At 30.6% G+C, this 12,888-nt stretch overlaps 2 protein-coding genes across 2 annotated transcripts; both read right to left on the bottom strand.

The window, feature by feature from the left end:
- Positions 1 to 1,738: 1,738 nt before the first annotated feature.
- On the bottom strand, positions 1,739 to 4,162 carry LOC105788990 (vacuolar protein sorting-associated protein 24 homolog 1). Its single transcript, XM_012616158.2, has 6 exons — positions 3,880 to 4,162; positions 3,710 to 3,786; positions 3,055 to 3,157; positions 2,719 to 2,840; positions 2,225 to 2,413; positions 1,739 to 2,123 (listed from the first exon to the last, which is right to left on the bottom strand). Exons 1-6 carry the CDS (start codon positions 3,989 to 3,991, stop codon positions 2,043 to 2,045), a joined length of 684 nt encoding a protein of 227 aa, XP_012471612.1. The 5' UTR covers positions 3,992 to 4,162; the 3' UTR covers positions 1,739 to 2,042.
- A 2,115-nt stretch (positions 4,163 to 6,277) lies between these two features.
- LOC105788991 (uncharacterized) lies at positions 6,278 to 8,088 on the bottom strand. The gene is made up of 2 exons (XM_012616159.2): positions 7,864 to 8,088; positions 6,278 to 6,542 (listed from the first exon to the last, which is right to left on the bottom strand). Exons 1-2 carry the CDS (start codon positions 8,029 to 8,031, stop codon positions 6,495 to 6,497), a joined length of 216 nt encoding a protein of 71 aa, XP_012471613.1. The 5' UTR covers positions 8,032 to 8,088; the 3' UTR covers positions 6,278 to 6,494.
- Positions 8,089 to 12,888: the final 4,800 nt, after the last annotated feature.

Below are 12,888 nucleotides of genomic sequence, written 5' to 3' on the forward strand. Positions count from 1 at the left end.
ATTTTATCAACTATTACAAAATGATCCTTTTATTCTTTTCTAAGGTATAAGAATTTTTATAGTCATTTCAAAAGTAGAAGGACCAAAATACAATATTTTCACCTACAAGTTTATGTTCTTTGCCTTGTAAGTGTTAAGTATTGTCTACAAGATTCATTTTTTTCATGAAGCTAACTAACTATAAAGCTTTCCCCTTTTTTTTCTTTTCATGAACCTAACCTAACTATAAAGTTTTAACTTTCTTTACTTTACTTTTTTTCTTTTTCTTTTTTTTTTTTTGGCATTCAATAATGGAACTTGGGCTTTGAAGACAAGGTTAGAACAACAATGTTGCTTACAAGACATCAAAAACATAATAAATAAGAAGAGCTACCCAAAACATGACAACATTTGACTCCACTCAATGTTTGAATCCAACAATGAAAGGAAAGGAACATGGGTGATCTTTCCTAAAGGCATTTACTGGGTCCCATCTTATATCTGCCCTACCTCACCTTGTCAATAATAACCCATACTTTACTTTTGACAAAATGGGTTTAGCTTCACTAATTTTGGGTTTGCATGAGAAAAGAAGAAAGAAGTGATTAAATTTAAAGTCGAGCATAGATCAAATTATTAAACAAAAAAAATCTCTCCCAACATTTCAAAATCAAAATCTTAAGCATCAAACTTGACCTTTTATGAACTTTTCTTGATAAGAGAAGTTATATCATTAACATTCACACTAAGCTTTTGTACTCAAGAATGCCATGATAGAACATTAGCACAGTCTTGAATCCTATGGTTGATTGTATTTTTGTCTCCGAAAACTAATAATTCAGTCTAAGTTTTATTAGCAAAATTTTTAACTAAACCTAACGTCTAACATATACATTTGTTTCTAGTACACATACTTGTTAAATTGAATAGTGAAAAGCTCGATATCCCTTAAATAAAGCCTCAAATTTGAGTTCAATGGATAAAAAAGACCACACTAAAAGAGTTTGTTCTCTATTTAAGGGTCGGGTCCAACTCCGCTTGAGTTTGAATTTAACCGAATCTCATTGTGACTACCGGATACTAGGAAACCTCAAACCAACTTTACATATATGTGTATTACAGGCAATATGCCTAGAAAGATAATCAACTTCGCTGTTTTGGTCAATAAGAGGCCAAAAAAGGTGATGCAGGTAATGACTGTAATATATGGAAGGACACCTAAATCAGGAAAGAATGGGAAAGGTACTTGTCGGAAGATTTATATGAAAATGGTTCACAGCAAAAACATTGAAGGAACCTGATATTAATTTCTGCTGAGAAATGTTCTGTTTTTTCTCTTTCCCAACGTGCAACTTGCAACAACCCTTAGAGCCATGTGTTCTTTTCAATTTTGATAAATGAGATTACTGGTGAAATCCGAATCTTGGTTATCATCAAAACGTTAATAAGTACTCAACAAACCGGACCACCTGTACGTATAAGCTTACTTCACTCAGCTGTTTCACCAGACATTTTCAAGCCATATTTGAATCATTAATTTCTTGTTTCTTTGCACGCCATGTCCTGCACGCATCATGTAAGAAAGACCAAAGCTTCATGATACTAAAAGTTCTTCAAGAATTGCAAAATGAAGAGCCTTTGCCAGCCCACGTTTAACAAGTGCAGAAAACAGCTTTCAACACAATTACATTTTTTTTTTTGAGGGAACAAACCATACAATGCTGTCTGTAACTCGATTTTTCAAGATAAATACAACATATTACTACAAGGGTTTCCCCAAAATGGTTTATTATTGATCAATGTATATGGTATGTATGCATGTATAAAGAGTTTCAACACATAAATGCTCCTTGTATAATACAGACCTTGCACATAGGAATAAGTATTAAATAACAAGCGTTACACAATAACAGCTTCAATGTGCTGATCAATAGATATCCAGTTTGTAATACACTACAAAGGTTACTTTCTCGAAGTGTTAAATTTCAGTCCGAACCCAGAGGCAGCTCATTAATCAGTCTGATCACCATTTCAAGGCAAAGGCAGAAGGCTTGACTTACAAGTTATGACCTAACTTTTGCAAGTCGAGCCCTTATTTCTTCTAGTTCTTCCTCATCATCAACTCCTTCGGCTATAGCCTCTTCCTGTAAAGCATTAAAGAAAAGGGGGAAAACAAATCACTCTTTAGGCTTAATGAGAAAAGATTAGCTAGAGCTATGTTACAAAGCACTTGTGCCACACGTACCTCCTGCGCTGCAGGTTGAGCTGGCTGCTTCATCTTCTCCTTCCGGACTGCCTCCGGAAGCTGTGCAGCTGTCTCACCAGCAATTGCTGTCAAGACCTTGTCAACCTCTTCTTCCGTCTCCTCCTCTATATCCTCAGAATCCAGCGCATTGTCAAGAGCATCATTGACAAACTCCTCGATAACACCTGCCTACATATTAATAAAAAGTAACTATCCGTTGTCTCATTCCATAAAGCCAGCATATTCATCAACGTATAAAAGAGAAGATTTAAGCCATTAGAGAATCCCCTAACTTTTATGTTATAATAAGCAACGGAAACCCCATGTAACCAACAAGGCTAGAGTGGAGAACAAAAGCTCAGACTGACACAAGTTGTAGTCAAGGGCAATATAATATAAAAGGTTGGATACCATTTGCACCAAAAATATACAGAAAAAGGTAACCATTTATCGATATTTTCCTTGGTACTTAAAGATAAAAGTAGTAAAGAAACCTTGGTCATCTCTTTGCTGAACTCTTGCATTGTGACAGCCACTTCTGGAGCCTTCATAAGGTTATTGACAAGCTTCATAACCTCAGCACTCTTGGACAAATGCCCAACTGTACGGGCAATTGCTGCAACATTTTCGAAAATACAAAAAAAAATAATGAGAACCAATCTAAGAAACAAGTAGTTCATCCAAAAATTAGAACACTACTGTCAAGATTCAAGAATATAAAAAGCAAAACAAGTGACACATGATGTTAATACCATTCTTCACCATGTCCATGATTAAAAGTGCATATAAGCAGAACAGAAAGGTAAGCTCAAATATGTAAAACATCATACCTACACTTTCCCCAAGGTGCATTGATATTGAATTCAATTGTGCCTTATTTTCATAGAGACGATTGACTGTTCTTCTGGATCTCACAATTTCCATGGCGAGTGACTGAAATAAACAAAAGAAATGAAAACTATAAGACAAAAATGATTGTTGAACTTTTGAATCAACACCTAGAACTAAATCCAAGAACCAACTTTGCCACTAATGAGCATAATTGATCACAGTTTTCAAACATTCAAGGATGAAAACAATTATAGTTGAGTATGGATAATACTTCTGATAAATTTAGGTCAAAATATGCTCCTAGTCCATGTACTTTGATAAAGTTCGATAATTAGTCCCTGCACTTAAAAGAGTTAGAAATTAATTCTTTTACTTTTCGATTTAAAAATACTAGTCTAATCATTAATATTGTCAGCATATTCCGTCAAAATTTGCCAACTTGAAATGTTTAGGTTGTCCTCATATAAGGGCAGGTAAATTTTGATGGAAATTATGATTTATGCATACATGTATACACAGACATACACAATTAATGCAGTAAAAGAATACTAGCAAAGAACTTCAATCTTGAATATTAGCAACCAAATTTAATTCGAAAACAGGATTACAATTTATCAAAAGAAAATTAGAAAAAAGAAAAACTAAATGAAGTACCTTAGCAGAAACCATGTCATTTCTCTTGGCAGCATCTTTAATAGCTTTTTGTACATTTTTCTCTTCTCTTTGAATATCTGAACTACAATAAAAGACTTTACCTAATAGTAACCCTAACCATCAATCCAAAATCGTGAAATCCACGATCCATAAAAAAAGAAGGAACTTGCCTCTGATTTGGCGCTCGATGTTTCGGCATTCCTGGCGAAGGCGACGCTGCCAATCTCTTAATAGCTGTTGTGGATTCGGTTTTGGCTTTATCATATTCATCACCTTCTCCATTTTCTCCCCTTCCAATCAGATCGTGATATCAAATTTCTCAGAAAGAAAAAATTGGGACTTTGGGAATTTTTTAGGGGAAAATTTATCCAAAAGAATTATCTTTTTTTATTTCTTTTTCGTTCTTTTCAGATCGGAATGATTATTATTTCATGACCGGAAAAGATCGTTAACCGGTCAATTTCTTTTGTTTTGTAATTCCTGGATTTCATATTTCTTTATATTGGTCAAATTCTAGTTTTGGTTCTTTTACTGTACTTAAATTTCAATTTAGTCCCTATTCTTTAATTTCACATAATTAAATCCTATTTTCATAATTAGTTAAAATGATACATGACTTTTCTTGAAAGCACTCCTTTCACTATGATGAACAGATAATTTCGATGTTGACATGATGAAATAGAATTGGAATTTCTTTTATTTTAATCAAAACAATTAATAATATTAGTAATTTTATTTAGTTTTATATCAATCTCAAGTTAAGATTTTTTGGACTCAAATCAATTTGGGCTTTAATTAAACTGGTGAAGAACTCTTTAGAAAATGACAGTGTTCAAATAGAGAAAATGAAACAGAAAATTGATCTCACACTTCATTTCATCAATTATTACATCTTTTAAAGTCAATCAACTACCAAATACCAACCAAATGCTAACCACTAACTATCCTGAAAATTACAGAACATATCAATAAGCACCTAACACATCAGTGCATAAACTGACCAAAGTTCAATCTTTACAAAACGATTTACATTTGTACTAAACTGAACTACCATGCACCAAAAAACATCCAACTGCATAGTTGGCCATCATACAACACTCCTTGGCCTCTGCTGCAAACACCAACACTGTTCCTTAAGCTCTCTAATCTCATAGCTCAAAGGGGCTTTGTCAGCAAATCAGCATGTTGTTCCTCAGAACTGCAATAAACCAACTTTACTTCATTTATTTGTTCCACTTCTCTCACAAAATGATGTTTGATCTTGAAGTGCTTTGTCTTGCCATAGAAAACAGGATTCTTTGCAATTGCAACAGCAGATTGGTTGTCACAAAATATCTCTATTGCTTCTCCTTATATCAGATTCAAATCCATCAATAATTTCCTTAGCCAAATGGCTTGATTAACAGTTGTTGCTATTGCAACATACTCAACTGGAAAATTATGCTTTTCCACCATATTTGAGGAGCTTTTTCTTGAACAGAATAGTGTATTTAGCGTAGTTTTTCATTATTTTTGTTATTTTTATATTTTTTTGTTAAATAAGTGAAAATATACACGATTTATGTCCCTAGTCTGAGGTTTGGTGAACCATATCGAAGTCAACTAACCCTCATTAGTTAATTATTAGATAGTCCCTTTTATTTTTACATTCTTTTCAATTTAGTCCCTAGAATAGAATATCTAATTTCTTGCAAACTAATCTTGTTATGAATTGTGTAGACTAGTTATTGCTCAATCGCCTCTTCTTTGTGTTCCATCGGAACTATAAATATTACAACTGACACTTTACGCTAGCAGTAAAACCAAGCTTTTAAAATTGTTATCTAAATCGATGTTTTAGTGCGCACGCGCAGTCTGTCAAGTTGTTGGTGCCGTTGTCGGGAAAGACGGTATAAAATTGAGTAATTTTTAGTGTATATTTTTAGATAGAGATAAACAGCCAAAGTTAGATTTATAGATATGACTTTATTTTCTATTTGTTTCTATTTTGTTCAAATTTTGATTAATTTTCTTCAATCTCTTGTGCATGTAATAAGTGCTATATGACTTGAACCAGTAACAATATCTTACCATTAGAACCAGAACCGGAACGTAGCATTACATGTTTGATGACTAAAAACCCAAAATAACTCAAATAGATAACCAAAAATGACTCAATCATAAAGTATCCGTGGTTTAAACTCTTAATGACCCAACTCAAAACCCAAACCTTAAACCTAGATGATACAACATCCAAACTGCCTTGAGCCAAAAACAACTTGAACCCGAACCTAAAATCAACCCAAACCTAAGTTTCCCAAAGCCGAAATTGACTTCAACAGAAATGACTCAAGAATTTTAAAATCCAAAGTCAATTTGATCTAATTCAAAACCAGTAGGATCCGCTCAATTCACGTATAATTCATCCTCAAGTTCATAACACTACTGTTTTAGTCAAAGGTTAGTTCTATCAGTTGGGATTTAACCCCCAACCCCACCGCAAAAAGAAAACACTCAACCTAACAAAAGGGGGGCAGGGAGGAATTCAACCTTAATACAATTTGAAGTGGTAAATAGTGGAGTGAAATGTGCAGCAGAAACCCAGATTATTTGAACTTGTAATATGGACCAAATATTCAAAAGCTACACCAGAAACTTAAAAGAAGCAGAGCACAGAATTTGTTTCAAAACCGAGCAAATAACAACATGACAAGTTCCAAAACCAAGTACATAACAGAAATTGTTGTCCAAGATAAAACCCTGTTGTACTCGTCAACATTTATTATCCAGCTTTGCGGAGAAAAACTCACAAGAACTTCCTGTATGGCCTACCATTATCTTCATCCTGCATATGCTGTTGGAAAAATTACCAAATCACTCAGCAATTCAATTTGAGAAATGTACAAAGGGAAATAAAAATGGAAAGAAAACTATCTCTATTGCACAATGTTCTTGCAAACAACACAAGACAGAAATCAAACAAGAACTTGCAACAAAAAAATGGGAATCAACAGCTGAAATTGTTAAATCAAATCCTGCAAATTAAAAAGAAATTAAAGAGTTTCAAAGGAGGGTTTTTTCTATTCCTTGCTTTGTCAACTTTTAACCTGTTTTATTGCTGACGAGTGAATGCCAGAGAATAGTTCGCTTTAGTTTCATACTGATAACTTTCATGGGAAGACTACTATAGACAATAATAGAATAAAAGTTCTTACATTTTGTCCTTCGCATGTGTTAAACAAAAAAACATGAATATAGATGTATCAAATATGTCCTACTGAAAGAACTTTGTTCTTGATTACCACTACATTCAATATGTGCATTTTTGTTATATTCTTGCCTCGCAGCATTCGTTGGTTATACGAATGTTGTTTTTTTCTAGGGGTGGTTAGACCTATGTTACAAGGACTTGAGATAAGGTAAGTGTAGTGCATTACCAATTTTGTTACCAAAGCAATACATCTCGGCATAAAAAATTTAGCATAGTAATTGTTAATATCAAACCAACCCGAAGATTTATTCCACAAAAAATTTCATTCAGAAAAAATTCTGATTTTCAAATCCCTTTTTAAAACTACAAAACACTAAGGAAACTAATCAGAACCCAAAAAATAGAACTCGACTAAAACATCAATTATCATGGTCAGGCAGTCAATCTCAACAAGAATCTTATAGCCCCAAATCAAATTTATAATATATGATCTACAACAGGTAAGAAGAAACATGGTGCAGCTAACAAAAAGGAAACCTTTTTTTGCATTATTGTGCATCACCAATTTTGATACCACAGCAATATACATCACGGCATAAGAATGTTAGCTAAAATCAAGCCAACCCAAGGATTTACACCACAAAAAGTTTCAGAAGAAAGGCCAACAATTTATTTTCAAAACCCTTTTTCAAACTACTAAACCCTAAGGAAATCAATAAGAACCCAATAAACAGAAATCAACTAAAACAACAATAGTCGAAATCAGGCAGTCAATCTCGACAAAGAATCGTGCAGACCCAAATCGATTAATCAAACAACACCCCAAAATCTCCCATTCAACCAATTTAAAAATGCAATTAAAAAAACCAAATTATGATCGCAAAAAAGAAACCGAAGTCTAAAAATCGATAAAATCAAGACTAAGGTATAAAATTAAAGAGAGATGGGGAAAAAGGGAGAATACAAATTCTCGAACAATGCCCTTGTAGACAAGGACGGGGATAGCGATGCCGAATATGCCGACGAGAGCGAAGTTGCGGCGAGTCCAGCGAAAGTTATGCTCCAGATTCTCTCTCGCACTGCCCCAATCTTCAATGAACCTGTTCTTGTTCGCCTCCATTCCTCCCCCCATCTTTGATTCCTTTCCCTTCCTTTCCGCTGTAGTATCCTTAAGCTTTCTCTTTTCTACTGGACCTTAGATGTTATTTATGTTGTGGACTCAGTGTTCACAATAGCCTGTTTGGCTGCATTTTTTATCCTATTCCACAAACAGTTATCCCTCTAAGCCCAAAGGTGGTTCGGATATTCGAAGGAGTGGAATAAAGACAAGATTCTTTTGTAATTATTAATTTAACTGTATCATATAATTTTAAAAAAAAATTAAAGGAAAATAATTATTGTGAAAATAGATTAGATAAAAATATTAATTTTCAAAATTTCAAAATTTTACTGAAATTAACATTCACTATTTTTTAATTTAATTTTATTTTTAATTTTAATTTTAATTTTAAAATTCATGCGACACTTTTGTTTGAAATTTTCATTTTAAATTATGTCATATAAAATATTACATATAATTTAATGGTTAAATGAATTATTTCAATAATGGAAGGTCCTGATTGTTTTAATCTCGATAGTTTGATGATGTAATTAGAACATTTTGAAGTTTTGGCCCAATTTAGACTGAGGTTCATAATTTAGAGATATCAGATACAATCAAATGTAATATATAATATCATAATATAAACTAGAAATCCTATCACACGTGTATACTTGAGGAAACCCAAATTTAGAACACATCTATATTTAAAAGTAACATACAATAATTAATGAAATGTACTATTCGAAACTAATTAATCTTAATAGCACATAAAACATGTACGATATTAAAGTAGAAATAAATTATTTAGGTTTCAAACTTTTTTTTTTTGAAAGTCAAACCTAATTCTTGAGTGACTTCCAAAAAAATTATTTAGATTTCTAACTTAGTCACATAAAACAAATGGACCCCCAAAAAAGTGTGAGAATACAATATATCGTAGACCCAACAAGGTTTTTAATCCAAAGATTAATAGGCTTCTCTTTTTCGGCCCATAATAAACCCAAATTCATGGACTGTTGACTTGTTACTTAGAATCCCCTCCCTATCAATATCCAGTTCTTTTTTTTTTTTTTGGGTAAACTGCCTATTTAGTCATCTGATTTATTCATGTTCTTATTTTGGTAATCCATTTCAAAATTTTGTTATTTTAATCACACTCGTTAGATAAGTTATCAATTTTAATCACTCTACCGTTAAAATGAGTTTGATCACCAGACGGAACGATGACGTGGTCTGGTATAATAACAAAATTAACTTTCAATGTTTACCTATTTTATTAATTTAATATTGGTTTTGAAAAAATAAAAACAAAATTAACCCTTAATATTTACACATTATACCAATTTAGTCATGATTCTAAAATTAAAAAATATATATATATAAAATTAAAATTAAAAAATTGTTGAAATTTATAAAAGTATATAAAATACTCAAAATAATTATAAAACATAATGATGCAAAGCAAAGTACGAAACATATATCTAAAAGCTAATTCCATAAATACCTAGAAATTTTGTGTTTACAATCTCTATCATTGAGTATATACTAGACCTGGATCATGGGTTAAGCTAAATCGAATTTGGGTCGGTGCAAAAATTTAGACATATTTTTTAAGCTCAGACTCGGCCCGACCCAAAAATGGGCCTAAAATTCTGCCTAAACCAAATGTTAGAAAAATAATAGCTAAATAAATGATTCAGGTCAGGCTCCTACTTGAGGCATGGCCTATTTAGAAAAAGAATTTTATTTTTTATGCAAATTTATTTTTCGAGCCTATATTTTTACCTATATCCTCTCACTTTTCAGATCTGGACAGATAACTCGACCCATGATCAGGTCTAGTATACACTCTTTACACTTAACGCCACAATCAATCCAGAAAACATTAATTACAAATTTATATCTAAAAACTAATTTCATAAGTACTTAAAAATTATGTTTCATCAAGAACTTCAACTAGTATCTTTGTAACATTCATCCATAAAAACCTATCAATCATTGCAAATCAAACAGAATTAATTTTATATATATATATATATATATATATATATATATATATATATATATACAGATTTGTATTTAACTCCTGGCTAATTAAGGAATAGATACAGTCTGGACTTGGTTCATCACACAAGCCAATGATCGATCCAAAAAAAAAACAAAACAAAAACAAACGAAGATTTTTGTATACCCTCAGCCATGGAGTTCCAAAGTAAAAATGTGAATAAAAAACCCAGCATAAGGGGAAGAAGATTATAGATTTAGTAATTTACAAAAGAAAAAATAAAAGTTGAAGCCTTCATGATCTATTGTCTTCCATTAATTCAAGTCCTTGAGGTTCGTCGTCCATGATACTCTCCAATGAAGGTCTCCAAGAATGATATATGTCTCATGTACTTTGATTCGCATCATTATTATTATTATTATTATTATTATTATTATTATTATTATTATTATTATTATTATTATTATTATTTTAGTATTTTAATAATTTTAAATTTTTAAATTTTAAATTTTTAAAATTTTAAATTATATCTTCTTAATTTTTAAAATCATGACCAATTTCTTAAATATAAAGGATTAAATTTGTTTTTTTTCAAAATTATGATTAATTTAATAAAATAGGTAAACATTGAGGGCTAATTTTATTATTATACCACATCATGTTAGCATTCTGTTTGGTGATCAAACCCATTTTAACGATAGAGTGACTAAAGTTGACAACTTATCTAACAAGAATGACTGATTTTAAAGTGAATTTGGTTATCCAATTTTTTTTTTATTTTAGTGACTCAACTTTTTAAAATTAAATATTTTAATCATTTTTGTCATTAACTTTATAACAAAATTCTAATGAAAATAAATATTTGTGAAATTTACAATATATAAATAGTAAAATCAGTTATTTGGATAAGTTAGATCTTTTAAAATCAAGTTACACTCCCATCAACTTGAACCATTAATGCCTCCAATCGCATATGTATATGTCAATTGAACCACTGGTGGAGCGGCAAAATATTTGTGTTTAATTGTTCAATTGACACAAATCCTAAGTTTGATATCAGGACAACCTCTACCCATTACTCTTTTATATATATATATATATATATATATATATATATATATATACTTATATCTATACTATATATTAAGCACTTGCCTAATTTTATAAGGTAAATTGTATTATTTTGAAAGTGTATTTTTTTTCTTTTTATATCTTTTATATAGAAAATACACATAAAACAAAATTTGAAAACCCTTATAATTTTTAACATTTATACTTTACGACCAAACTTCATTTATCATTTATATCAATTTTATAAATATATTTATTATAAAATTTTACTCTTCACCTACATTATGGGTGTGCCATAACCCGATATAAATATATATATATCATTCATTAATTTAAACATGGTTAGGAATTGGTTTAACATAATTCCCAACTAAATTTGCATAAAATTCATTTCCAAAAGATAGGCAAGCAAACCCATTAGTTCATCCATGATGATCATGTTGTGTGTTTTAATACAAATTTGAAATTAAAAAATCTAAATGAATAAAACAAACCAACTCGTATATACCCAATAAAGTATGTATATCATCTACCTAAACTTCCTTATCTTGTCCTTTAAACTCCATATATTTTGGCTTTATTAATTAATCATTCGTTTAAAACACTTTTATAAATAAATTATATACATCTCAAAATTATAATCGAGATTTAAATTAATCCTCGAATTTTAAAATGTTCTAACTAAAATTTCAAAATGCCAACATCAAATCAATTACGTCTTTCTATTAGCCTAACTATTAACTTGAGCATTAAATGTCAATATGATTCTGACATGAAACATATTCAAAACACATATACCTACCATATAGATAACTTGAATCCAACGTGTTAAGAGACCGAATAGTGCCATTATTTTCTAAATATGTTAGATCTGAGTTTTCATGTGATAAACTTATATGTTTTTAAAATTTGTTTCAGTATGTTTTAAGTATACTGACAGATATATTTTAAAATTTAAATCATATTTTAAGATTTCAAAGCTTAATTTTTGGTTATTGTCCAAAAGTGGGTAGGGTACATGACCCTTCATTATCTTTAAATATTTTAAAGATAAACGTATCAAACTCTCTATTACAATAATATTTTTACCAACTAGACTCAACTATATTTCAATTTTTAAAGTTAGTTTTCAAAATTCTTTTAATTAAAAGTGGTATTTAAATCATTTATTTTATTATATTTTATTACAGAAAACAATATTAATAAATAAATTTTTCGATAAAATGAGATATATTTAATAATCTGTATACCTATTTTAAAGAAACCATTAAAAACCAATCTAAAAATTCAAATAAGGAAATAATTTACTAATAAAAAAACCTTTAAAAATACTGTTGCTGAATTACGTCTTGCTCCTCGTTTGTTGAGTCCAAACTGGAAGGTCTTTGTTCATCATATTCCTAGGTCCCAAAATACTATTGCTGATCATATAGCCAAGTGTATGGCGACAAATTTCATAAAAATTCATTGGTTTGAAGAACCCCACAATCCGCTAAAAACTTAATTGAGGCGGATTTTGTTCTTTGAAAAACTAGTGTATTATTTAGTTTTCCCTTTAGGTGGTCTTTTATCTAAAAAAAAAATCTTTTAAAAATAATACTCGATTTTCTATCCTATTTATTGAAGACTTTTTGTTTGAATTTTTTTATATATAAAAAGTATACATATGGGATTTAGACATTCCACATGCTAGCCTTCAAATTTTTTAAATTTATGCAGTCGACGTTCCCTTTCTAATTCTAATAATTAATGTATTTATTGCTTGTTTACAGTAGTTTCAAGATTTGGTGGTTGAAGATGGTTCACGCCTG

Source organism: Gossypium raimondii, chromosome 2, assembly GCF_025698545.1.
Source record: "Gossypium raimondii isolate GPD5lz chromosome 2, ASM2569854v1, whole genome shotgun sequence".
NCBI lineage: Eukaryota > Viridiplantae > Streptophyta > Magnoliopsida > Malvales > Malvaceae > Gossypium > Gossypium raimondii.